The sequence below is a fragment of the Sesamum indicum genome, linkage group LG2, assembly GCF_000512975.1.
Source record: "Sesamum indicum cultivar Zhongzhi No. 13 linkage group LG2, S_indicum_v1.0, whole genome shotgun sequence".
Taxonomy (NCBI): Eukaryota; Viridiplantae; Streptophyta; class Magnoliopsida; order Lamiales; family Pedaliaceae; genus Sesamum; species Sesamum indicum.
The window spans coordinates 1074509-1102372 of NC_026146.1; the positions used below are offsets into that span (position 1 = coordinate 1074509).

A 27864-nucleotide genomic window follows, 5' to 3' on the forward strand; every position below is an offset into this window, starting at 1 on the left:
ACTTCCCCACCTGCAACTTGATGAGTTTGAACATTATCTCATCTTTGCAGTCCCACCAATACGAGTTTGACAAATAAAAAAAAATATAATTATTTGATCAAAAAATATAAATTTCAATTAAAAATAAATAATATTAAACTTACCTTCAGCTTCTGGAACCAGAATAGCTCGTGCTCCTGTGGTATCTATGATATGTTGGCCCAGGAATGCGAATAATGCTCTTTGACAGCATTATTGTCGGCTGTGTGAAAATTGCTGTTGGACCTAAAAATAATAATTAAATATTAAAATCAATTAACTAAATTATTATACGTACCTTGGAGAAAAATTACAATTTCAATCCCATAACTTATGCCTTTGCGATTTTGGTCCCATTGTTTGATCCCTCACCACATTTAGTCCCACAAATCTTAAAAAATATGTAATTTTAGTCCATGTAAATTGCTTTTTCAGTTTTAACCTCCTTAAAGTAATCAAATATTTAACATCTCTTTTTTTCCATTTCTCTAGAAAAAAAAAATTAAGAAAGATGTACATATATAAATAATTTCCAAATTGGTTTGTTTTAAATGAATCTAAATAAGGTATAAAGATTAATATTAAAAGCACCACATACGCATCGAATGCAACATAAGAATATTAAGAAAAAATAGCAAATTTGATATAAATATAGAAGTTTGTAAATACAATTGTAATTTAAACAAAGATAGAAGTTAAGAGAAATTTTAATAAAATTCTCTTAAGCTTGTGCAGTAATTAAAAACATTCTTAAGAGATTCCTTCTACACCACACCATTAAAATTAATTGTTATCGTCCATTAAATGAGGCCAAATGCATAAATATTAGGTAGGAGTTCCTTTTTAATAGTCAAAATTTTCTACTTAAAGTATTTTTTATTTCTTCATAAATATAGAAAAATTATTTTGAAATGAGTATAAATAATACTCCGAGTTTGGTGAGAAAATATTGTAGAAATTTGACCCAAAGATTTTGAGTGGGTTATGAAAATTCTTTGATGACCCTAAAGAAAAGTTGAAATGAAGCTCAACACAATACTTTGATGAAGACTTCATCATCTCAATTGCACCATCAAAGTGCGTCAAGCAACTGAAACAACTACCTGTTAGTAGTAACAAACGCAAATGAGCTTTTAGGGGCAAAAAAATGTCAATTGTCTTTTCAGATTGGCTAACATTTCAACATCCGCAACAACCGATTCAAAATAGTTACAAGTCTCCAAGTTAAAGAAGCAAAATAGACATAACAAAGAAGTTGCTACTGCTGCACAGAGTCAGATTGTCGGTTAACTTTGTACCTGCACAACAACAAAGCAAGCTGGTATGATACCCCAATAATTAAATGCTCCAACAAAATCTAGGTCAATGTTGTCTAACAAGTAATTTTTCAGGCATATAAAAGAATTGAAGGGTTACCTGTACAACTTTGTCTTGTCAGCAAAGCACCATTATCAGGACATGAATCTATAGCTGACGCTCTTTAGAAATGATATTGAACTCTGCCACACTAGTTTGCCCTGAAGACGGATTTCCAGCGCTGCTTCCCTCTCCAAATACATGGTTCATTTCACCATCTGTACAGCTGATGTTAGCTTCGGAACCACCTTCAACAGAATCAGATGCATGGATGATCTTTCCAAACAACTGAAATGAATTTGCACCAACTTTAGGTGAAGTATTGTTTCCCTGCATGGCAACAAGATCAGCACCATTGAGATGAACGCTAGTGCTCTGAGTAGATTGTGATGAATTTCCAGATTGTGGAGTGCCAATGTTTAGTACTGTTGACACAGTTCTCAGTTCTTGTTCGATTTGATTGCTAAGGAGTTGAGTGAACATTTGGAAGGGTTTATTACTCTGGGAATTGGATGAGCTGGGTATGCAAAACTGATCTTGCCTGGCTCCCTGCATGCTTGCAGGAAAAGGAGAATAATAGTTGAATATTGGCGAATTCATATGTCCTGCCATTGATCGAGCTAATTCTACCATAGGGAACCGAAATTCTTCCTCTCCATCACTTATCATCCCTGAGCTTTGCAAACCTTTGAACTTTTTAGGAGGAGGGAATGCAGAATGAAGTTGTGACGTTGGCGGAATATACTCAACTTGCCAAGGGTTCACTCTCCTCATATTCAACAAAGTTTCGGGTTCATCCCATGTTACCTGCAGAATGAAACTGAGAGCTTTGGAACATAAAATCAAGAAAAAGGCCAAGTATCTCAGGAAGAAGACACAAACTTGCATCATATAGACCAGATCCTCATGTCCGAAACGAATATATTCACCAGTAAAACAAAAGGTGCTCCTTGCTAGAGTATTAACATTATTACAAAATGAAGAATGGCCCTCTCCACTTCAATGCCAATCAATACGACAAGATGGGTTTATATATCAATTCAACAACAAAAAACAAGCATGTTTACTTACCATTACAAACAAACTAGAGGGTCACACGGTTCTTTATAATAAAGCATCTTAGAGAATCAAACATGCAAAATGAGGAATTCAAGTATGGCAAATGGAGTCTGAATGCAACATCCAATCAAACTTAGGAGAATTGCCAAGGCCTATTTTCCAGAAATGACATACGATCAATTCAATAACTTGCAAATATGTTAAAAAGTTCACTACTAAACGGAAGAAACTGACATGATCTTTGGGGCAATTCAATAATGACAAACAAAAAAAAAAAGAAAACTATGGTAATTAAAGATGAGCTTGCACTTTTCCGTCACTACTTCAATACTATAATATCAACCACTCTATTTTATAGATTTTCCCAATCATTAGAAAATGCAAAACTCTTGATTAAAACTGGGTAAAACATTTTTGGTACTTATATAAAGCCACTTTTTTGCTTTTGGTCTTTAATATTAATTTCTCATGATTTTGGTCCCTAATATACAATCTTTTTGGCAAAGAACTGGGGTTTTAGTGATGAAGATGAAGCAGTCAGTGGAGGAGAGATGGCTTTTGCTGCCATTGTTGAGGTATGGTTTGGTCGAAATGTAATAACCATTTGTTTTGCTCGTGTTCCAAAGTTATCCTTATATTCCTCATCTCACGGTCGTGTTCTGAAACACAGCGGGCTCATATTTTCTTAGTTTCTAGTTAGGACAATGTAAGTATAGGCCAAGTGTTATACAACCCAACATGTAAAGCAACACAACTTTGTAATGATGCACCGTTAGTTTTGTGTACATGAATTTGTAATCTTTAGCAACCAAAATAGTGGAAAATGAATTTTATGGACCAAACACGAATGAATGGCTATATATATGGATGAAAAATGTAATTTACCCATCAAAATTGGACATCATCAACTCAAACAAATTCACAGTTCAAGGACAATAATAATTTAACCAAAATCATCATTCTATGCATTAAACTGCTCCTAAGATCATCATAAGGACTCGCATTACAATATTAACAGCAATTTAAATTCAATCGGGTCAAGCCATACATATATGGCGAAAGAATGATGTATTGAACAATCCAACCTACTATTCCACAGGGATGGCATAAAACTCCCTCATTAATATCATAGAAAATGAACATGCACGCACATTACGATATGATCTCGTGGTGTACCTGAAGCATGCGCCAAGGAGAACCGCACCATGGCCCGCTATCCGGCAACACGGTGGCCGCAACCGTTCCCTGGGACCACGTCATCCGAGATGAATCCTCAGACTCCACTGCCATTTTCACCCGCATTCCCACGCTCCAGCATAACCGCAAAGCATCCTCGACCTTCTCCGCACTCACTACAAAATCTGGCGATCCAAACCTAGGATAGTGCACCACTTCGAACGCTGTTCCTTTGTCAGAATTTTTTATCGCCTCCGATACCACACTCATACTGCTATTGGCCGAGTTTTCTCCACCATCCCAGCAGCTGCTGCAGCCGAATCGTCCGACTCTCCTTATTCCAGTAAACAGCTCATTCGTCGACTTTTTCCTCATAAAAACAACAGAATCTCCTGCAATTAGGCGCTTGGCGTTCACGAACTTGCTCCAGCCCGTTGTGAGTAAATGGCGGCGCGGCGTGCCTCGGTAGATGTGTCGAAACTCCCATGCATTGTTATGAGTGTCTTTCATTATCAAATTCTGAACCGGCGGGTCTGACGCAAAATCCAGCGGCGGGAAAATCGAGTCGGCGCAGAATCTTGGAACTGAAAATCCTCCGCCGTTGTTGGCGTCAGAGGGCGTTAGAACTTTGGCGAAGGAAACCAAGTCGTTTTCGTTGCTATCACCTATACTGCAATTCAGTCGTTTCTCCCTAGCGTGGAGCGGTTGGAGTAGGAATTTGACAAAAACTTGGTCGGAGGAAGGGTTTGAAAGCAAACGGACGGAGAGGACTTGGCAGGGAATGAACGGTCGTTTGAGTTCAATATTCTGATTCTCGACCGAGGCGGAGGAGTGCTGTTCCATGTGGCCTTGAGGGAAGTAGTAGACGTAGGAGTTGAGAGGTGGAATATGGGAGGAGGCGCCGGCGACCGCTCTCCAGACGGCGGCGTCGACTTCTGAGACGGAGGGGGAAGAGGTAGACATTGGTGGTGGTGGTGGTGGCGGAGGAGGAGTTTGTGTTGTATAAGTGACGTATAGAGGTAGGAAAGGACAGAGGGCATAGTGAAGAAAGAAGAACATTATAATGTCTCGAAAATGCCCCCAGCTTTGTCTGGTAATTACGGGGAACTGGGAAGCGGCGTCATAACTGTCTTGTAGCAAAGGTTGGGGAAGTTGGAAACTCCACGCGCTTCTGCTCGCCAAAATAGGTTTACTTCTTGAGTTTCTTGATTCTTGGAAGATTTCACTTAGATCTCATTTCAAGAATAATTTTAAATTATATATTTTTTAAAAAAATGATAAAATTATACTTACACTCCTTTGCAAAAATTTTCGACTACATATAACTTTCTTCTGTTAGACTTTAGACAAAAAAATGCTGATATAAACAAAAACAATATACAATTTTATTTTTACCTTATTTAATATTTTTGTGTATAACTTTTTATAGTTATAAAGAGAAAAATATAATGTGTGTGTATATATATGGAATGAGGTTTATATTATTTTATTTTTTTTATAAATACAAAATTAATACATGACAATATTAAATAAGACATAAAATTATAAATTTATGGATGTTTTTTTTTTTTTGTGCTGGTGTTAGCATTTTCTATTCAAACTCTAATAAAAAAGATTAGGTTTAAAAGGTGAACTTTTGGATGAAAGTGTAAGTGTTAATTTTGAATCTTTTTAAGAAAAAAAATAGAATTTTATATTTTTTTAAAGAGAATTTAACTGTAACTAATCTTAAGATATATTTACTTAATGAAAATTTACACAACAAAATGTTTTTGTTTTTACTATGGAAAAAGTTATATGTCTTCTCTTAGCGCGTGAAGGAACTGTTTCTTCAATTTTTGTTGACACGTTCTCCCTTTTATAAATATTCTCGTAATCTGTTTTCCGCGTTCCTTATAATGATTTGTGGACTGATTATGACATGCGATGACGATTGAGGCAGCCATCAAACCTAATTATAGAAATCTACAATTAAATTGCGTGTATAGTAAATTTCGTTGTGATTATAAAAGTTTTAAGTCGACTGTATAAATAAAAATAACACATGTTTTATAATTATAATGATTATTTATTACTCGCAATTAATTATTTTCGCTCCTCGCATTATTAATTTTGTCCTAAAAAAATACTTGTTAAAGCGTGTTGTTTTCTTGCAATGGAAAAGCACACAATTTATTTGGATGAAATGATGAATTTGATAAAAGTTTGATCACATGTAATTAAAGATTTAAAAATTCTAACATCACGAATTCAATTATTATACATTTGTACATTATTGCAACAATGAAAGACGACAATATTTCTTTATTTAAAAAAAAATCGCTATAATTTAGGCAAAAATTATGAAAAGATGGAAATGTATGTTCATTTGAATCTTTTAAAAGAGTCGATATTATATTTCAAATTATAGATATAATAGGTATAATCTTGCACAATGAATAATCTTGTATATAAATGATTATATATTTAGAATAAAGGAGAGTAGGATTTGAGAGGAGAGGATCCGAATGGGATGGGATTTGGAACAAAAAGTTGGGAGAGGACAGAGAAGAGTGTGGTGTGAGGTAGTTAATTATGATGATTCTTAGGAAGAGGAGAAGGTCCTGTTCCACTACACCCAATTTCTTTGTCATTTTTGACTGCATTTTTCCTACTTTGACGAGAGCGACTTCGAACTCTCTTTCTCTCTCTCTTTCAGTCTACACATGGGGTTTTAGGGTGTCATTGTGTGGATTTATCCCATATTTCAGTTAGGTGGAGATTTTTTATAATTATAAATATTTTATTATTATTTAAAAAGTAATAAATATCTTAATAAATTATCTCTTGCAATAGCTCAATGTAAGAAAATATTTATTAAAGTATTTATAATTTTAGATAAATATATATAATTTTTTAAATAACAATGAAGTATTTATAAACGCCAAAAGTAATCTACCCTTCATTTTAATAAGAAAAAATACATCTCCTAATTATTATTTAAAACGAAGACCAAAGGATTCGTTCCGCAGCTGAGAGTGGAACTGCACCAACAGCAGTTTCACTTGAAGGCAACCGGAAATGCCACAGCAAGCCTGCTCCTTGGAACCAGGCTTGTGGGGCATTGAAGGCGGGAGCTGCCACCCTGCCCCTTGGGACTAGGGGGGGGCAGCGAACTCCTCCGCTCAGGGAGAATCTCTCTATGACCGAAGGGAAGAGAGGATTAATTAACGTAGTGAGTTCACGTAGTGAACGAACGGAGTAAGAATAAAAAAACATTTCGCGGGCAAGTATGTATGTATGCGCGATGTAGTAGAGACCCTGAGCCAGGACTGTATTGCTGGAGTTGGTATTACTGCAAAGTCCGGACCAACTGGTATATACCGGGTAGCTAATACAACCAGGCAGTTATGAGCTAGGGTAGCTAAGATGCTAATACCAAGAGCGGTACACCAATAGGTCGAACAGCGCTATTCTGACTCCGAGGAAGAATAGGGTAAGCTGGTCTACTGATCGAGCCCTGCAGCTAGCGGCTAAAGACCCGGCTGATAAGCCTGTCTGTAAGCCAAGAGAGCTATACGGCCCCACCATTCAGGACTGAAAGGACGAAATGGAGCTGAACGAGTTTTGCCTATGAAAACTGCAGGAAAATGACCCCCATGATAGATTGTTTAGCCCCTTTGGTCTTCCCGTATGGAGCCATCGTCGGTCGGTCGGCATGAGGGATCCCCCCGCAGAAGCTAGGGGTGTTGGATGCTCCTCGCTAGGTTGAGCTGCAGCTTTTAGTTCGTACTCACTATTTAGCAACTACAGCCGTCTTGTCGCCAAAAGTAATTTACCCTTTATTTTAATAAGAAAAAATACATCTCCTAATTATTATTTAAATTACAAAAACATCTCCTAATGAGAAATATACAAGTAATAGGTATTGCGAGTAAATTTCTTGCATGTGTGTACTTATTTTGGAATGGCATATGCAGATGCAGAGCATGCAACTCGAATCGCAAAAGCAGCTTTTAGAGTGATAGGTAAAGTGGCAAGTAATTGAGATAATTTTAAATAACGAATGGTCAAGTAGCCTTATATTCTAGCCATTTGTGTTTGATATAATGCAGGAGCAGCTCCTCCTCCACCACAACCGAATAACAGTTTACAGTAATTTATCAAACTCCACCCGGCATTCTAGTGGTTAATATCTCTATGGAGGCAGTTGGGCACATTCTTGTTCATGAAAACAATATTCATAAATCAAGATTTGTTCAAACAGGGTATGTGATAGCAGTGCCAAATAGAAACAAGTAAAAATCCCCAACACAAGGGCAAAACCTTTAAATCCCAGCGATCTATGTGCTTCTCCTCTCAACAGCGGAAATGCAATTGCAATCCCGTCGAGAGAAGGGGTAAAAGAAAATCAGAGGCAAGGGCGGTGCTTCGGAGTCTGAGGATGAGGGTGAAAAAGAAATGGGTGATGAATGAGAATCAACAAGACTGATTTGACATTCAACAAGGCAAGATGGAGGAATGGGCAAAATGGTCAATCGCTAGTTTAGTACTAGAGATAATATAACTTAGCAGACAAATGTATCATTTGTCTCACAACCATCCAAGCATTTGTATCACAAAGTAAACAAGTTTTTGAAATGTCTTATACTAATTCAGCATTTTACAGAGAATTAGCGTATGACCAAATACAATGGGTCATACTAAACATGGCCTAACGGTTGAATATGTTAGATAGCAACGGATACTAACTGTTGAAATGTGATTCTCCCCATAAAGAAATTTTTAAGAATATTCATAAGTCATTTCAAGAAAATAAACAGGATTTTGGGGCAGCCAGTGAAGAAAGAACAAATACTTGCACATAAATTGGTAGCAGAAAAAGAAAAGAATGTATGAAATTGTAATAAAAAGGCACCAATGCCTTTCTCAAAGATATCCGATGAATCAATCACACCTTAAAAGCAAAAACCAAACTGGAAAACATAAACCCACGATAATGACCAAATAGCACCAGACAGCTCTAACTATATGCTTAACACATGTCTCCTCGTTATTTCAAGGGACCAACAGTTCTAGAAAAAAGCCTTGAATTACGACAGCAGGGTAGGACAAACCTAAACGACCTATCAATGGCGTTTTATTAGCACAATAACAAGCCCATAGCAGTTATTGTAAAAAACGCGTACCAGCATTGAAAAGCTTAAATATCAAATAGCAGGGGAAACATTGCAACGAGGCAGCTCAACTACTCGTCTTCAGTTTCGGATTCAGCACTCTGCAGCCACTCCACAAAAGGCTTGACATTCTTCCAAATAGAAGAGCCCTTATTGTCACCATTTACGCCCTTCTGGTACCACTCCACTATAAACTCTTCTTCCAACACATCGATGTCATATAGCTCTTTCAAAACCAAAGCAACTTCTTTTAAAGCATCGGGGCTTGCTTTCCCACAGAAGGATTCTATGGCATGAAGCAGCGATGCCTGTGACCCCTCCTCCTGAACTACAGCTACAAGGTAGTTCTTCTTTTTCACAACCTCTTTAGAAAACCCTTTTCCAACTCCTTCAAACAAGGCTTCAAACAAGGCATCAAAGATCTCTTTGCGAGTGCCAGTAAGAGTCTGCAAGGAGGACTTGAATTGCCCTGCAGAAGAACCCTTCTTGACAATCTTCTTGATTTCATCAACAAGTTCCTGATGTGGATTACCAGAATCAACACCATTTGCATGTCCATTAACTTTATGTTTGCCAGCCCTTGCTGGAGAGTTCTTTCCTGATTTTGGCTTCTCTTCATTGGTTGAGAGCATAACCATGCTAGCTGTAACAGCATTCAGCTGCTCTTGAATTCTTTGTTGCGCAGCTGACACAGAAGTGTCCGTCTGCCACTGGATGTCATCATCACTGTCGTCATCGGCAGCTTCCTTCTCATCTGCCTGGCTGAACGCTGGAGAATGATCCTCATCAGAGTGGACAGACTTCTTCTTGCTAGATTGTTTCAAGGCTACCTCCTTTAAATTGCCAGATGAACCTTTTTTCTTTGCATCTTTCTTAAGTTTCTTCATTTCTTCATCAGCTGCCTCACCTTCCTTGAGTCGCTCCTTCTCAGCCCGCCTCATTGCTTTCTTGTCTTTTGATCCTTTCTTTGCTTCAGGAGGGTTTTTCAGAATGAATGTTGTGAGCTTGTCCCTCATGTCAACCTCTGAGATGAAACCACAAGCAGCACACTTGAGATTGATCATCTGCGATTTTGTAATGATAATTTCAGTTTCAGGGTTCCCACAACCATAGCACTGGACAAATTTCTTGATAAAGTTTTCTAGAAGCCCAGCAAGCTTTGCAGTATCATGGGCCCCATTGACATGGGAAGTTCCAGTCTTCTCATCAAACTTGGATTGAGCTCCCAGTTCACATCCAAAATACTTAGTTGTGTAAGAAGCAGGCCTGCCCAAAGCCTTTGCGATGTCAACCATATTGACTACATTGGTTTTGATACCATTCCCACGACCCTCTATTTTTGTTATCATCCTGGGCATCTTATACCGGTAGAAGGCATCGTCCTTGTTGCCGGCACCAATATTCTGCAAAGCCATTTTTACCTCGTGTAGGTAACGCTGTATAACAACTACCAGAAGGGAAGCAAGTTATCTTCAATAAAAGATTCTTCTTTGATAAGGTAAAAGTTCCTAGCTGCAGAGACGGGCCGCATAAACTGGCAACGTTGACAAAGTGTGTTGTATCCTCGGAGTGGCTTGAGATGCATGCAGCCAATTTCAAGACTAGACTGTCTATCCTTTTTTCTTGATGAAGGACAATACTCTCCGAGCAACCCAATTGATGATAAAAAGAGAGAGGCTCGTTCAGACATAAAAGAAATTTCTAGCTTGACGCTCTCCACCTTTGCTGACTGCAGATACCTCAGGTGTACCAGCAAATGTCCTAGAATCCAGAGTTTAGTAAAAGATAAGAATTTATCTATAACAGATTTCAATAATTTGTCTTTCAAAATAATACAAACTGTCTAATAATCCAATCAGTAATATTCATCATATAGACGAGTTTGCCAATAACAATTTCCATAACCAAAAACTAAAACAAAAAAAAAGGGGCCCAACAATCTAATCAGTGACATAAATCATATTTCCAATATCACCCCAATCCAGAAGTAGCTGAAATCCAATATGATCTTAATCCATTAATAATAAATTTTGACAATTTATCTAAAAACAAAATTTTCCAATAATCCGATTAAGTTATATTCATCACACCTCGAAGTTCGCCAATTTCAAACCAGCTACAATCCATATACAGACTCCATAACAGGATCCATTACGCTAACACAACTCTAAGTCTAAATCCCCCAACACAAACTCAACATTCAATCTCAATTCAGACCCATCTCCATCAGAATCGGAAACATCAATCTCAGCCGCATACGCCATTAAATCAATTTAAGGAAGCAAAATAAAATTCAAAAACCAAATAACAAAACACATTCCAACACAGATCCAAAATTATCAGCCTAAACAACGTAGGACAACGTAAGACATACAAATAAAAAAAAAAACTAATAATAACAGCGATTGACCACAAACATCAAAATCTATAGATCCACGGCGGAAATTATAAACAAAAAAAAAAAAATCGGAAAGAATAGGGTAGCAAAACTACCTTAATCAGACGAGAAAAGGGAAGGGAAACAAGAAATTCCGTCGAGAATTTGCCTTCGTATGATTTGTTGAGGAAACAAGTGATGTGATGAAGAGAAAGAGGTGTAGATATATATAGGGAAAATTGGAAGCCCTAGTCGTCAAGCATCAAATACACAATCACCGACTTTCCTGTTTCCCTTTCTTTTTTATATTCTTTTATTTCATTTTTCTCCCAATTTTATTATTTCCCTATTTTTGGTATTAAAGCCATCCAACGCTCATTAACAGCTCAAACCTCTCAATTTCTCTTTTTATAATATATTGATCATTATAAACTTATTTTTTTAATTAAAAAACTACATTAAGATAAATAGTGTATAATTATTAGATAATTTAAGGGTTTTTTTGTAAAAAAAAAAAGGGTATTAGGGAATTTTATAAAATTCAATTTTTCCTTTTAAATTGTTGTCGGGATCTCTCCTAATAATTCGACTTTTGGATGATCTGCTGATTTAATTTTATACATCTTTTTGTGCGATTTTACTTTATATATTTTTTAAAAAAAAATTTTTGAAAAATAAATTATTGTATACTTTGCCAACATGTTAAGTTAAAATTTAGGACATGGTATCGATACCATTTTGCATAAATGTTGCAATCTTGAATTTTATATCTCTAATAAATATAAATTTGAAATTCAAGAAGATGACGCGTCATATTCATAGTGGTTGTTTATGTTTGAAAAAGTCAATAATGTTTTGGTTGAAAATCTTTGGCAACTAATCCAGGCCGTTGATCTCCATTGGATTGCCCAAAAAAGTATCCAAATGTCATAATGTAGGCATGAGTTCTGCCTGTTCAATTCATTAATCAAATCATGATTTTCTTTTTTGGCACATAATTATTCAATTATCGTTCACTGCTAAAATTAAAGTCTCATAATAAAAAACAATCATGAATTTAAATTCATGAAATGTAGACATATATCTATTTTTATAGTATTTTTTGGGATAATTATTATTTTGGTCCTCAAACAAAATCATTTATGTAATTTTTGTACCCAAATAACTCAACTTGTTGTGTTTTCGCGTTTTTAGTCATTTTATTAAAGTTTATTTGAAGAGGGAAAATAGTCATTTTTCTTCCATTTTGTTTTTCAGGTTTTTCTTTTCAATTTTTCTATTTTTCCATTTTTCTATTTCTCTATTTGAAGAGGGAAAATAGTCATTGTTAATAGTCGTAATGTATCTATCTTTTCTATTTTTCTTCAAGCTTTGAGAGAGAAAAAAATAAAAAAAGAATGAATTCTTAAATAATAAATTTTCTATATAATTTTAACTTTAATTTTTCTTTATTTATTTTGGCTTTCCTTCTTAATTTTTCTAACATATGGATTAGAAAAACATTTTAAAGCTAATTTTATAAAGACAATAAAGTAAATATTTCAAGCCAATATTATAAAAAAATAAAATAAATATGATAAAATCAATATTTTGCTTTACACATATTGCAGGTATTACATTATACTCAAAACAGATTATTGAAAATATTTTATTAAGATTATATAGAAAAATTGTTGCTTAAATTATTTTTTTTTTCCCTCTCTTTTGAAATTTGAAGAAAATTGGAGAAATAATTGCATTAGATCAATAACAATAACAACAACAACAACAACAATAATAAATTATTATAGTTAAATAAAAATAAGATTTATATTATATTTACTGAAAAATATAAATTCAAAATATTATAAATTATACGATTAGAAATAATCATTACATTAACAAAGAAATATCAATTATATTTTTGTATTAATATTTGGCAAATATGAATGTATATATATATATTATTTTTATTCAAAAGTTTAAGTAATAATTCGTCATTTTTTTTGTTATGTAAAATATTATCTATTAAATTTTTATTTAAAATTAAATTAATGTGTACTATTTATAAAAGCACTTTATAAATATTTACAACAAAATACGTCAAGAAATAACAACTTATTTGATTCCAATAGTATTATGTTCATTTTAATCATTTTACCAATTAAAAATCTTATTATATCAAAGAACGATAACGTCTTATTTTATCCAAACACTTTAGGAGCTTATTTTTAAAATAAAATTCAATATCTTATAAGGTTATAAAACATCTTATAAGATGCCCAACACCCTCTTAATCAAGTAAACACCAGAAGCATTTTATTAAGCAGAATAATCCATCTCCATTATTATAAGCAGTCCAGAACACAGGACTTGCAGGAGAATATTGTGGTCCAACTGCCATTAACAAGACATAACTAGACAAACACAGATTGAGTAACAAACTTCAAGCCTTTTAAGATACGGGCTGCCTTCTCTCCTCAAAGCATAATCACATAACTTCACCATACGCAGAACGTAGACATGGATTGCAGATCGTCTCACGTTTCGTTGGATAAGTTGCGAACACATTGCCTCCTTCATGGGATTCCTTGTCTCCTCCTGTAGAGTTCAACCATGACTGCGCATCCAAAAGAAAGGAAAGAAGTAATGTTAGCACATTGATTTCACAGCAAATGAGTATCCAACCGAGATCAGAGTGGGATGGTAAAAATGGTTTTAAGCAGCAGTTCACCCCATAAATAGATAATGAAAGCTGTAATAATCTTACAGTCTTCTTGAAATTCCTCTGATTTTTTTCTGTCAACAAAGTCGGAGCAGCATCGTCTAGCGCGAGCCCTTGCGCGCCGGTGCAGGTCTTCTGCTCCACCCCTGCACCGTAATTGGAGAAGTTGGTTGATTGCTATTCAGAATCTTCATAAATTTCTCCATCATCAGAAAGTTCATCAAATGCTCGAACATCCAACTGGTAGCGAAGAATTCCTCCTATTCCTCCAAAACCTCGGCAAAACTGAGAACCCTCTTGCGATTTGTTGGTGACGAATTCAAGTGTGCAACCAAAACGTCTATATTCATTGGCGAACCATTCAAGCAGTGACATCTTTTCGTGAACCTCCAATTCAGCATTCGTGGCTGCATCCCGAAAGTTCTTCTGATCAATCTCCTGGTCCTTGTTGAAGTGTTTAATGATAAGCTCACCAGTGGAGGTATTCTTGAGCACATATCTAGTTATGTCCAGATTCTCCCACACAATAAGTGTCTCAACAGCACCCATTTCGAGAACTTTCAATGTGTCATCAACGCCAAAAACATACTTCCCAGTGTCCTGGCTAATCTCCTCAAAGTACTTGCCTATCAAACGCTTCTCTTGTATAAATTTCACATTGGATAAGATCTCAGCGGAAAGCTCAATTGCCTGGTTGAAACCATTTTCCCCTCCATAAGAAACATCAACTACATTCAAAATCTTGGCCTGAAGACGAGGATCAAACATATCAGATTGACTGAGCTCAGTCTTGAAGTCAGCTGAGCCAGCAAGTATAAGTCCCGACACATTGGGCTGGCTGGTCTGAGGATTGATGTAAAATTGGGTGGCCAGCTCTGCCGTTTTCCTCACATAGTTGTGACGCTTCTCCATTCGTAGACGGGCAAACCGCAAAGCAGACTGACCTCCTCTTCCATGTTTCTTGGGGAGGTCAACAGAAAATTTGTGAAGAATTTCTCTCGTATTACCACTCAATGTTCCAAACAAGGTTCCATTCCCGTCCATAATAATAAAGCCAAACTTGTCATCAGATTCTAGAAGTTCACTCAGTGCCTCAGTGTGGAACTTATTGTCACAGAGATAGAGCGATGCATTGATAGGCCTGAAGGGCTCGAAATCAATTGTTACTTTTTTCTCCTTTCCATCCTCGGTAACAATGGTTCCAGTGTAAAGCACAAGTCCATTTGGAGGTACCTTGTTATACAATTTCAACCTCTGCTGAGCAGATGTAATTGCACCAAGAACAGATTGGCGATTCACTCTACTTTTGATGTTAGACGCAGTTCCAAATTCATCCCCCAGCATCTTTGTAACACGAGCAACTTGATCACGTGGAGGCATGATAAGAGAAATCATACTGGTACCATTACCTCGAGCAGCTTCCAGTGCCTTGATAAGCTTCTTGATCTTCCATATCTCAATGTTCTTGTCAGTTTCATGACCATCCGACATCTTCTCGAAACTATTATATGGAAGCACAGGAAGTCCTAACAAACTGGGCAAAAAAGATAGCAAATGGACACTTTTTAATAAGGTAAGACAAACACTAGTAACAAGAAGAAATCTGCCGAAAGATAGATAAATTCTGAGCCGACACACTGCAATTTTTCATAATATTTTAGGTACACTTATTCATAAGAAACAGCAACTAGTATTCAAACCTGAATCATCAATGTTATTAAGCTCATTTGCACATTAAATTATAATGCAGCAAACAAGAATGCAGAATCGGAAATTAGACTAACAAATCACGTCGACATCTCATTAAGATCCTCATCCAACAACTAATCATGCGCGATCAATTAATTTTACGGGTTTATGGTTCGTAATCAGAACAAATTAACAAGAAATTAAACTTGCAACAGAAATCACGAGGATTAAACGTACGAAACTACGTCAATCCCACAAAGAGTCTCAGATCGAGAAAGCCCATCAATTATTTTATAACAGAAATAAAATTACATAAACGGGAAAATGTGATCAAAAGCCAGTTGCATGTCAGATGATTAATCCAATATATAATAATAATTAAAAAAACAACGACAGACAACAGAATGTACTAAAAAACTTCCATCCACTAGAAACAAGAGCCCTATATAAGAATACAATTAACGTCAAGCATCATAAGAGGGAATTATCAAACACCTTTTGCTGACGCCAAGAAAAAATAAACCGGAACTGATCAAAAGCTTGAGTTTAACAGCACAGCGGCAAACATAAAAATCTTAGTGAGAAATTTATATAATGTGAAGAGAGAGAGAGAGAGAGAGAGAGAGAGAGAGAGAGAAAATAATTAAAAAACCCTAATCACAAAGGGCTGTGTAGTTAATCACGGCGGCACGTAGAAATTTCCCATCCTAACCCTCACTTCACTAGCGAAAACAAAAACCCTCAGTGCAAGAACAGGGGCCCTGTTCTGTAATTTTCACAAATGGTAAAAAACATTCAAAATTTTTGCCATTTAAATTAAGATAAGTATAAAAATTTGTTTATTTTGCTTGAAAATATTCACAAATGTATTTAGATAAATTGCATTTTAATATAATTTAAAATTCATTTTTATATTGAATACTACTTTTATATATATTTTTATTATTTTAATTTGTAATTTTGAATTATTTATTAATTACCTATACTTTCTTATTTATTTATTCATTTCTTAAACACCTAATCTTGTTTGCTTTGGTTGCCGTATTTTGCTAACCTCTTTATAGTTTTATTTTTCCATTTAAATAATTATTGTTTGTTTCTTTTTATTTAAATTTATATAATTACATGATGATTTATCTTTATTCAAAATATTACCCATTTTCTTAGGTAAAAAGTTACTAAATAATTCAAACTCATTTTTATATTCATTATATCATTATATTATACTTTATATTGTTTATTTATTAATTAAATTCTTTATTATTTATTTATTTTTATATTTAAATTAAATTATTTATAATTATAATATTTTTAAAATAAATTATTTTTTAAAATACTAATAAAATTATTATTTTTTAAAAGTAGAAGTAATAAATTATTATTTATTGAATAAATCGATTACAATCATTCATATTAGATATTTATACCTAACCACCTATGGACATCTATAATAAATCACGAACATAATTTAGCTTAAACCAATAATAATTATTAAAATAAAACAATACATACTATTAAAATATAATATCATTCTAAAAATTAACGGATTTAAATTTATAATTTTAGAGTTATAAATTGGAATTTAAACCACAACATCATAGTCTATGTTATATATGTCCACTTCTCAATCGATTTTTTCTACCTAAAAAATATCACATGATATGTATATGTGATATTTAAGGACAAATTCCCCCCAAGTGTACATGCATTGTATATGATATTTTTTCCCCAATCTTGAAAATATTCATATACGATAACTTGTAAATTTCACAAAATTGAGATGATAAGTTGACAAAAAAAAAATTATAAAAACGGGATTATTTGTATACATAAAATGCGTATGTTAAATAAAATAAAAATAAGTATTATTTGTAATAAAAAATTCAATCCGCCACCCGAGATAATCTTGTGCATAGTTTTCAAGAAAATGAGCAAGTTTATTATTTTCTATCGACTAAAAAAAGAAAAAAGATAAATAAATAAAAAAAAATTGGTATGATATTTCCAAAATTACTCATTTTCCAATTAGAGGTCCTTAATAATTTTGTGGGCCATTTTTCCGTCTGTCTATTTGGTGGCATCATTGTTCTTGCTACAAGTAATGCTGTGTTTGGAGGGGACTGATTGTAAATGATTATCCGTTATGAAATGAATAACAATTTACAGTTAATCCAAACAAGAAACGCAGTTAAGGTTGTACGGATTCGGAAAAAGCAAAATGAATTTATGACAGGCCAAACATGTCGTTAATAAATTATGCTTTGTATACATCAAACACTAAAACATGGTGGCATAAGAATTCCACTTATTAAATCATTGTTTGAATGTTGTGCTTTTGTTTCTACTGAAAATGATGTTATAGATAACTTCAAAGTGATCGTACCTATTTGTTTTTTCATTGTACTGTTGACCTCACTCTATATTGCCTGACAATTGCAATGAATCCATAATGACCTTCGGCCAACAATCACTTTTTCTTAAAATGTCATATGTTTTTACCATCGTTATGTAAATATAAATGAGTTACTGATCACATGATAAGTAAAATTGATTATGATATTATGAATTAATCGAGTTCAAATATTTTGAGCGAATGTAAGATAATGCTACTTTTAATAGGTAAGATACGTCTTAAAATTTCTCTATTAAGAGGCCAACAAAAATTGGTGATGTCTTAAAATCATATTGGGAAGATTCTGTAACAGTCCTCTAATGCTTAAATAAGATATGTCGTAAGGAAGAAAGTGTATAAAGTCATGAGAATGTTAGGATAACGAAAGTTGTATTTGAAACATAGGGGCGGATTTTATAATTTACCACAATCGTATGATTTCAAGTAAACTACAAACACCGAAATAATCAAACGGTTACGGTGGGTCAATTCATATTAAGGTTTTGGAAGTTGCGAAACTGAATTATAAGGCCTTGAATGAATTAAATAGATCCAAATCTTATTTATAGATCGAAAATATAATGAAGGTAAGGTCTAACTATGACCCTCGTAGATTTACTCCATAAGATTTTAAAATAAAATATCGCCAATTAATAAAATTTGAAATTTTAGAATCACCAAATTTGTTCAAAGGGATTTAACTATTTCGTTCCTTCCCCAAACATAAAAGTAAGAGAAAGAAAATCAAATTAAACGAGTTTGGTAAAATACTAATATTTATAATTTCCATTTTATTCAGGTTATTAAATAATTCCATGTCGTGTCCCAGCAATACGCATCCCCAAAGACAAGTTGGCAGAAAATTCATATATTTAAGTTGAATTTGATTAAAAATATAGAAAGTGTGTTAAGACAACAATGTTCATTAGTATAATTAAAATGTAAAAATCTTCGATGAGGCACCTAATTTTTGGCCAAACATGCGAAAATTATTTTCCGGCATCCGAAAGTCAAGCCCCCCGTCCATAATCTTGGACAAAAAAATATTAAGAAATAGAATCAAAAGCTGTCAAAATTCCATCGACAAGCTCCATTACCGCCCCTTCCCACGTCTCTTGCACTCTCTATGCACCTATATATAGACGACTCCGATCGTGTGCTTTCCTATGAAGTCTCAAGGTTTTGTTTGAAGTCTTACCCGTGTAGAAAGAAACGGGAAATCAAATGAAGACTAAGAGCAGCGCCAAGGTTTCTGCAAAATGGATTCCCATTTTCTCCATCTGTTTCTTCTTCCTTGGCATGATGTTCACCAACAAGTATGTGTATGTGTGGTTCAAGAATTTTGATTTTCTTGATCTTTAAGTTTGTGGGGTTTGGAGAGTAGAGTCTCTGTTTTGATTGTTTGACTCTGGGTTTTTCAGGTTCTGGGGTCATTTGGAATCAGATAACCAGCTCATAACTCAGCGGAGAAGGGAACAAGAGCTGCAGATCATCGCTGAGGACTGTAATTCTGAGAAAAAGGTTCAATCTTTACGACTTGATGTTGCGAATTTCTCTTCAAGTCTTGAAGATTTGAATTGTTGAAGCTTCTTCTTTTCTTTTTATGATTTTGTTTGTGGATGGATTGGTGGATTAAGTCTTTTGTTGTTGTTTAAATAGAAAGCAGGACATCAGGACAAGAATGTGATCAATGAGGTGCACAAAACCCATGAATCAATTCAGTGAGTTCAAAATACTTATGGATGTCTGTAAAGTTTGTGTTGTGAGTTTTAAGTCATTACATTTTTTGGGATGTTATGTCAGGAAATTGGACAAGTCAATCTCAATGCTCCAGATGGAGTTGTCTGCATCTAGGAGAGCTCTGGCGAGAGGAAGAATGAATGTGTCTTCGGTAATGTCTAATGAGGGGACACCCAGGAAGAAGGCATTTATGGTCATTGGTATTAATACAGCTTTTAGTAGTAGGAAAAGGCGTGATTCAGTAAGAGAGACTTGGATGCCTCAAGGTAAAGATCTGGTTATGATCTTAATTGAAGTAAATTCATTCTTGCTTTTGTTCTACGATGCTGTTCTTGACAACTTGTATGAGTTTTTCAGGTGAACAGCTTCGGAGATTGGAGGAAGAGAAGGGGATTGTTGTGAGATTCATGATTGGACATAGGTAATTTGTTCATTGGTATCGTTTCAGCATTTTCATTTTTCTTCTTTGAACCTTGACGCTTTGTACCTTGTGATAGTTATATGATCTTTATGCTGTTGTTTCGGGATGAACTCACTGGACGAATATATTAATTGATTAATGCAGTGCCACATCTAACAGCATATTGGATAGAGCTCTCGACTCGGAAGAATCTCAACACAAGGACTTTCTCAGGCTGGTAAAAGTTCAGCCAACATATCCTAGTTTTTTCATCTTGGGAAATCCATCTGAGCATCATGTCATATTGTAGGATCATATTGAAGGATATCATGAACTATCAGCAAAAACAAAAATTTTCTTCTCGACTGCTGTTGCCAAGTGGGATGCTGATTTTTATGTAAAGGTTGATGATGATGTTCATGTTAATTTGGGTAAATACTCCCTGTTCGTCTTAAATTCACTCTTGATCTGGTAAATGGTTTATTTAGTATCTAGTCCAATTGGTCCAGCATTTTGCTCTCTCAGGTGCTTTAGCTGCAAATCTTGCCCGCCATCGATCAAAACCCAGAGTTTACATTGGCTGCATGAAATCTGGACCAGTTCTTGCCCAGAAGTAGTTTTTAAACTTCTACTGCATTGATCCATTTTAATGTTTCTTTTGTTAATTCAGATGTTTAATGACCAGAGCGATTGTTCAGGAATGTTAAATACCATGAACCAGAATACTGGAAATTTGGAGAAGATGGAAATAATTATTTCCGGCATGCAACTGGACAGATTTATGCCATTTCCAAGGATCTAGCCTCCTACATATCAATCAACCAGTATGAATTGCCAGACTATGGTTATGCTAGACCTCATTATACTATACTTCTTACATGTATTAACTAGAGACGATTACGACTGCAATTGTAGGCCCATACTGCACAAGTATGCTAATGAAGATGTGTCACTTGGTTCTTGGTTTATCGGTCTTGAAATTGAGCACATTGATGATCGCAACATGTGCTGCAGTACTCCACCAGGTATAGCTCTCTAAATAGCCTGCATATAAAAGATGCCTGAAAAAAACAATATATTGATCTCATTTGATGAGGACATATCCCAACTGGAGAAGAGTTAAATACTTATCTGCCATTTAGTTATATAGTTAAATGTTGTGATTCATTTGTAGATTGCGAATGGAAAGCACAGGCGGGCAGTATGTGTGTCGCCTCGTTTGACTGGAGTTGCAGCGGAATCTGCAAATCAGTAGAGAAGATGAAATTTGTACACCAACGGTGTGGTGAAGGAGAGGAGGCTCTTTGGAATGCTTTATTGTAATTCAAACTTGTTTGCATCGAAAGGAATGCAACTGCAGCCTGTTAAAAAATGAAGATCCTTCGTTTTCAGTAACCAGATGTTAAAAGCCTGTTCGTATACTGCAGATGATGCAACTGATGCCCGTTTCTACATCGTTTATCTTCAACACATGCCTGTTAATCGTTTCAATAACTTTGAAGGTGCTCGAGTTTAGCAGACAGTATACGGTGGTCGAATTCGTTTCAGTTCATTGTAGGGTGAATTCATGTACAAATTCTTAGCTGAAAGTGATTTTGGAGCGAAAGCTTCATTGGTAGCTTACTTCTTTGCATATTGTAATTATTACTATTATCCCACCATCATCATTCTCTACAACTGTTTTTTGCTAAGTATTTTTAGAACATGTTATAACCTGTTTTGAGGATCTTATAAGCTTAACCAAATATCCTTTTAGATGAATCGAACCAATGGGGTTTTTCGATCTCTTATTTTAAGCGTTTATATGTTTATTGTTGAAAATAATTTAAGAATAGTATTTTTGGTGATACAATATATGGTTGATGAATTGTTTTATTATTATTTTTTATAATGAATTATTTACACTTTCATAGGTGGGACAAAACGTACACTTTTGCTTAAATTATTTTAAAAATAAAAAACCTAAAACCTAATTTTAGGTAACCAATTCTATTTTCGTAATATTATTTTTCTTGTTTAAAAGTCGTATTTTTATTTAAGAATATATATTTTCAAGTATTTTAAAAAAAGTTTACATATTCCCTTTGAGAGCACTGTATATAAAATTGGCAGGGGTGAAATCTGGGTTACCGCATCAGATTCAAGTTAAGATTTGGGTCCGACGAAAAAACGAACTTGGTTCAACGGGTTTGGATAAAGAATTCGGGTTATACCCATGGAAAATTCAATTTAGGCTCCGACCCTGAAGTTATTGGATAAGATAGTGGGCCGACCCGATTCACAGTTTCTATGTTCAATCCTTACTACAACGCTCTTTCGCTGGCTCAAAACCGAAGACAGTAAATAACAGCCGGTGGACTGATCGATCGGCGATGGAGAACTCCGACGTGTTCGTTTCGTCCACGGCGCCCCTGACATGGCATGACTTCCTCGAGCGCATGCGTCACCCCTCCGCCGCTGAATTCGTTAAAGCTATTAAAAGGTGGTGTTATGTAAATACACACTGTTGTGTGTAGGCGTGCAATTGGTGTTAGCTTTCATTTATTGTTGAGTTCGAAAGCTTAACAAGAAGCATTGCTTGGAAGTGACGGTTTTTGAGTGCTAATTCTTGCTAGCTGGAATTGTCGCTCGTGCTGCTTGGAGTGAATTAATGTACTTGTTAATGCTGAGTATAATGGGTTTTTATGAGTTTCTGGATTTAATTAAGCTCTCAAAATTGATTTGTAATTCTGAATTTCGTTTGTGTTGGTTTTTTTTTTTTTTTGTGTTAGTTGTAGCTAGCTGGAGTTAAGTTCATACTGCTTTAACTTAAAAAGATTAACATTTTAATTTATTTTTTTTTTGACTAATTTTAACTCCGAAGAGTTGTTGATTTTCTTCTTAATGTTTCATTTACATCTGGATTTTATGCTCCTTTAGTGTGCAGGTTCATCTGCTAATGCACTGTATCTATGCAGCGATGATACTGGAAGTGTGAATTTTTGTAATCCGCCTCACTTTTTAGGGACTTCATTACTTATGTGATGTAATTATATCAATTGGTTTATTTGTCACTATTTAATGATGATGATGTGAAGACTGCATATGCCCGTTCACATGGTTAAGGCTAAGGAATTGATGTTCAAACTGATAGTATTATATGCTACTTTATTGCCGTAGAAAATGCACTGAGTTGGTTGGTTATTTATTTTTTCTTTCCTTATTTTCCTTCTTTCGTCGTTTTGGGATCTGGAAAATCTTCTTTAAGCATGAACCAAAGTAACTAAATTCTGTATGTATGATAACATTTTCAAACCATAGTTATTTTAGGATTTTATGTTCTTTTATTTGCTTGTCAACAACGACAGCCCACTATCTGTATCTGAGGTGAAATATTTGCAGTTTTATGGTGTCATTTTTGAACAATGCTCCCGATGCAGAAAAAGACAGTGCAGCCGTGCAGGAGTTTCTTGGCAATATGGAAGCAACATTCAGGGCTCACTCCCTTTGGGCTGGATCATCAGAAGAGGATTTGGAGAGCGCAGGTGAAGTAAGTAATCCTTGCTTATCTTTGCACAAGATTAGTTTACTTAGACATCTTCTTTTCTGCTATTATTTTCATCTCCTTGTTATTTAATTCTGTTTGTTGATATATTATATGATCTTAAGACAGGCTAATTTGTATCTTAGCTCTACCATGAACTGTCCACCCTATTGAACAAATAAAGTACAAGCTTGTAAATAGATGACTATATAACAATATTTTTACATATATCTTATGTTTTTCAATGGAATTGGGCCATCTTTTTCCCTCTTATTTCATCACGTGAACTCCATTGTCTATATATATGTGCTTAGACAGTCTGGAGCAAGCTGATGTGAGTTAAGTTTAGAATATGTCAACATTTTGGTTATGGTATTGCAATTTGGATTCCCATGTTGAATGTTGCTTGCAGTCAAATTGGTCTTGTTTGATGTTGGTAGATATTCTTTTTATTTCAAATTCATGCTCAAAATATTTTTGTACTGAATTGTGTAATTGTCCATCTCTCTTTCTTTTCAGGAGCTATTTTTGCCATCAAATTATGTTTTTATCTTTGCATGCTAAATATTACATGATAACTTCAATAAATAGATCATGTTTGATAGTTTTCCCTTATCTAGACCTTTTATATGTTGTCAGATGACTTTCTCTATTGCAATGACCAAAGAACTTTCTATGCTTCTGATTTGTACTTATCCTTTCAATTACAGGGACTAGAGAAATATGTCATGACAAAGTTATTCACACGGGTATTTGCTTCAATTCCAGAAGATGTGAAAGCCGATGAACTGCTTCATGAGAAGATGAGTTTAGTACAACAATTTATTCAACCAGAGAATTTGGATATCAGACCTACGTATCAAAATGAAACTTCATGGCTGGTGAGTGCCGGAATTGAACCCAAAGTGAGTTTTCTTTAAATGCTCCTGAAGTGCATTCCATGTGAAAGATACTGGGATGTGATAGCCACAATGAGGAGTAACTGCAGGCCTTCTTTATGTTTCCTAATTGTAAATTCATAATACAATATTTCCTTACATAACATAGTAGACACTGAGAGGCTATAGAAGATCTATTGTTGCTAGAGGAACACTTTAGCTTTGGTCATATGTTTAATTTGGAAATGAATTTAAGCAACAATATGGGCTGCAAATACCATACGGGCAAGGGGGTTCCACGTTTGTTCCCTCAGCAGTAAGCTGCAGGCCGAGCTTTGTTTCCTAACTAAAGACCGGAATATGGATATTTAATCTTTCTATGCAGTTAGTTTGATCTATTTACCCCTTGAGTTCCCTGAATGTCTTGCTATTCTAACATGTCTCACTTCTATGAGCTCATCAAAATTTATTTTTTTGTGCCCACATTTGGCCATTAATTAGTGCCCTTAATGCTTACCCGAGCATTGTGAAGGTAGCCAATCACTTTGATTAGGTGTTTCATATGCTGAATTATACCTTGTGGATTGGATTTGAGATGTAATAAATATACCAAGTTATTGATGGTAGTATTGGTGTGGAAATAAACTTTACATGGTGGTATCAGGAAGATGGATAGTAATATACGTCACCTTGATGGTTACTAAGAAGTTCATTTAATGTTAAATTCTTTATTGAGAATCATCAAGCCTTCGCTGGGTTCATCTATCAGAAGTCTGACCCCATTTTGGTAATCCTATCTGGTAGCTTGCCCAAAAAGAGCTGCAAAAGATTAACATGTACAAGGCACCAAGAGACAAACTTGTCTGCATTCTGAACTGTTGCAAGGTCATCAGCAACCTATTGTTGAATGCCTCCTTTGCATCTAACGAAGATCATCCAGGAGCAGATGAATTTCTCCCAGTTCTCATTTACGTGACTATAAAGGTAATTCCGCAGTTTTATATGCTGTATTCTGGAGGTTTACTCTAGCAAATGATATTATATGGTTCTGCTTTAAGATTCTCTTTGGTTTAATATTAGTGACACATGCAGCACTGTAACAAATCCAATTTCTTTGACTTAGCCACATTAAGTGAACTGTGTTTGTTGCTGTTACATTTCTACTATGTATGCTGAAAATGGTGCAGCAAATTCAGAAATGCTTTGTATGTCTTATTCATATGATTGTTCTAAAACTACCATATCATGTTTATATGAAACGGAGGAAGGAGTACTGATGCTAACGAGAATTTGGCTTATCTGCATGTAGTTGTTTGGCTTTATGGTTGCTCAAGTGAGGACATATTGGATCCTATGACAAGGCCAAATTGGAATACTGCTGTGCAAAAATTTTTCCTTCAGTTTGTAGTGAGTTTATATTGGGCCTTGTTGATGCAAAGAAAATAGGAGATTGAACATACATTTTCATAAGATCTGCCTGCAATTCAATGTTGGAAGACTTCATAAAATACATAATGCTATACAAAGACTTGCTATATCCTGCCAACAAGCCACTATCTCAAAATGCTTGTGTTGCTTGTTTGCTGTCTGAGCCCAGAGAATGTTGTTGTTTCACTTGTGAACTCCGCAAACCTGCTATTGGAAAATAAAGATTGCCTTTCTTTCTCTCCAAATGCTTGTAAAACTGAAAGTCTGGTTCCCAGAATCCCAGCTGCCAGGAATATTCTGAGGCCCACATTCATTCATTATATTTTTGTGCCCTTGCCAAAATCTCTAAGAACACCAACTTCCATGAACTTAATATGTTAGAGAACTGACCACTTTTCTGATAAGAGCTACCTGACTCAGACAATGTCAGGTACAGTGTCTGAGTTTCCACTCTGACATATATCGTCGACATAAACATGAGTGAGTTATCTATCCCTGAGATTGCAGCTTGATGGAGAGTACAACTTAAAACAAATGCAAGAAACAGTCAAGATTGTCAAATAGTATCACACTGGAGGAGATCTTATAATCCTCCTTTCTCTAGCTATATGCTGAATGCTTTTGTCACTGGCTCATGTTATATCAAATTAGCTTTTGATTATCATACTGCATATTGCTTGTGGAGTCATGATGCTGCAGTCTTGTGCTTCAGAAATATTTGTTTGGTGCTTTTGTTAAGAACCAGGTTATTCTTTTATATAATTTTTCCTTGAAATTCCTGAACACTCAATTATGTGCTTGGGATGTTTGTTATCTTATACAGGCCAACCTACCTCAACTGCATTCAAACTTATCATATATACAACGGTTTAGACGACAAACTCGCTTGGTAGGAGAAGCAGCTTATTTCTTCACCAACATGCTTTCTGTAGAGTCGTTTATAATGAATATTGATGCAAAAGGTCTCTCAATGGATGAAATTGAATTTGAGAAGAACATGGAGTCTGCTCAAACACTTCTTTCTGGACTCTCCAAGTGCTCAGATACACAGCGTCAAGCAGATGGAAGTTTGGGCAATGTTCCTAGGATGGAGCCTGTGGAGCCAAAATCAGCTTTGAGATCTAGGAGGCATCAGAGCTCAGCAACACATCCTCAGGTTTCTGTTGAATCACCTGAAACTATATCCAGAAACGAGGAACCATATGGGAAAGATCAGTCATCTCTAAATAAAATTCTCATCAATCTCAGACATACAAAGCAAAGGGGCTAGTATACTATTGAAGGAAGATGAGGTGAGCCGAGGCTTTCGGGATTTTGCTTTCTTGTATTCTCAGGCTGGTGACCTGACGGTTGATGATGTAGAAGACTTGCTAAATAATTATAAGCAACTAGTGTTCAAGTATGTCTGCCTCGCTAAAGGATTGGGTGTGACAACTTCGGTTCCTTCATTATCCAATGGTCGCCCAGAGCAGCCTGAAATTGCAAAGGAATCAGGAAAGAAAATGGAAGCTCATACAAATGATGATATGCAAAATGACCTTAATATAGCAGCCAATTATTCAGAAGATGTATCAGTCTTTGGATTGGAATATACTGAATTAAGGGCACCAGACGAGGCAGCCCCTCAATTTCCAGGCGAGGAAGGAAATGAAAATTCTCAAAGATGAACTATGAAAATTAATCAGGTCGCAATGCAATGATGAAGGATGTACACTACAATTTATTCCAAATTTGTGTAAAGAGGAGCTATTATTTTATCACTACTTATGGTTTTCAATTTTACTCCTGCAGAAAGAAGGATATAAGCCTGAGCTGTGTTATAATTAATACATGTGTTAAGAAAATACAAGTTGCTTCTTCATCAGGAGGATGGATCCTGATGAAGATGCAACTTTAAACCGAGACCCGAACTACTCAGAAATATTTTACATATATATAATCTTTGGTGTTGCTGGAATTGCACCAAGT

General features: G+C 35.2%; 4 protein-coding genes and 1 pseudogene across 5 annotated transcripts; 2 read left to right on the plus strand and 3 right to left on the minus strand.

The window, feature by feature from the left end:
• On the minus strand, positions 1158-4655 carry LOC105177674 (auxin response factor 17). Its single transcript, XM_020692082.1, has 3 exons — positions 3610-4655; positions 1435-2181; positions 1158-1316 (listed from the first exon to the last, which is right to left on the minus strand). Exons 1-2 carry the CDS (start codon positions 4570-4572, stop codon positions 1483-1485), a joined length of 1662 nt encoding a protein of 553 aa, XP_020547741.1. The 5' UTR covers positions 4573-4655; the 3' UTR covers positions 1158-1316; positions 1435-1482.
• LOC105176362 (eukaryotic translation initiation factor 5) lies at positions 8462-11412 on the minus strand. Its single transcript, XM_011099143.2, has 2 exons — positions 11259-11412; positions 8462-10526 (listed from the first exon to the last, which is right to left on the minus strand). Exon 2 carries the CDS (start codon positions 10178-10180, stop codon positions 8837-8839), a length of 1344 nt encoding a protein of 447 aa, XP_011097445.1. The 5' UTR covers positions 10181-10526; positions 11259-11412; the 3' UTR covers positions 8462-8836.
• Positions 13415-16167, minus strand: LOC105176371 (eukaryotic peptide chain release factor subunit 1-3). Its single transcript, XM_011099155.2, has 3 exons — positions 16031-16167; positions 13892-15380; positions 13415-13741 (listed from the first exon to the last, which is right to left on the minus strand). The coding sequence occupies exon 2, from the start codon at positions 15335-15337 to the stop codon at positions 14024-14026; it is 1314 nt and encodes a 437-aa protein (XP_011097457.1). The 5' UTR covers positions 15338-15380; positions 16031-16167; the 3' UTR covers positions 13415-13741; positions 13892-14023.
• LOC105176379 (beta-1,3-galactosyltransferase 7) lies at positions 18936-21822 on the plus strand. 2 transcript variants are annotated; one of them, XM_020698181.1, is made up of 11 exons: positions 18936-19249; positions 19349-19448; positions 19587-19648; positions 19731-19933; positions 20025-20088; positions 20233-20305; positions 20378-20498; positions 20593-20680; positions 20766-20891; positions 20983-21092; positions 21242-21822. In XM_020698181.1, the coding sequence occupies exons 1-11, from the start codon at positions 19152-19154 to the stop codon at positions 21388-21390; spliced, it is 1194 nt and encodes a 397-aa protein (XP_020553840.1). In that variant the 5' UTR covers positions 18936-19151; the 3' UTR covers positions 21391-21822. The 2 variants fall into 2 exon arrangements, with proteins under 2 accessions (XP_020553840.1, XP_011097468.1); XM_011099166.2 differs by having other exon boundaries at positions 18940-19243.
• On the plus strand, positions 22087-27780 carry LOC105176391 (annotated as a pseudogene).

Coding starts and splice junctions, on each gene's coding strand:
- LOC105176371 (XM_011099155.2), bottom strand. CDS start 15,337: ATGTCGGATGGTCATGAAACTGACAAGAACATTGAGATATGGAAGATC.
- LOC105176379 (XM_020698181.1), top strand. CDS start 19,152: ATGAAGACTAAGAGCAGCGCCAAGGTTTCTGCAAAATGGATTCCCATT. Junction 19,449..19,586: donor ACTGTAATTCTGAGAAAAAG/GTTCAATCTTTA, acceptor TTGTTTAAATAG/AAAGCAGGACATCAGGACAA. Junction 20,499..20,592: donor TGATGTTCATGTTAATTTGG/GTAAATACTCCC, acceptor TTGCTCTCTCAG/GTGCTTTAGCTGCAAATCTT.
- LOC105176362 (XM_011099143.2), bottom strand. CDS start 10,180: ATGGCTTTGCAGAATATTGGTGCCGGCAACAAGGACGATGCCTTCTAC.
- LOC105177674 (XM_020692082.1), bottom strand. CDS start 4,572: ATGTCTACCTCTTCCCCCTCCGTCTCAGAAGTCGACGCCGCCGTCTGG. Junction 2,182..3,609: donor CTCCTTGGCGCATGCTTCAG/GTACACCACGAG, acceptor TTCATTCTGCAG/GTAACATGGGATGAACCCGA.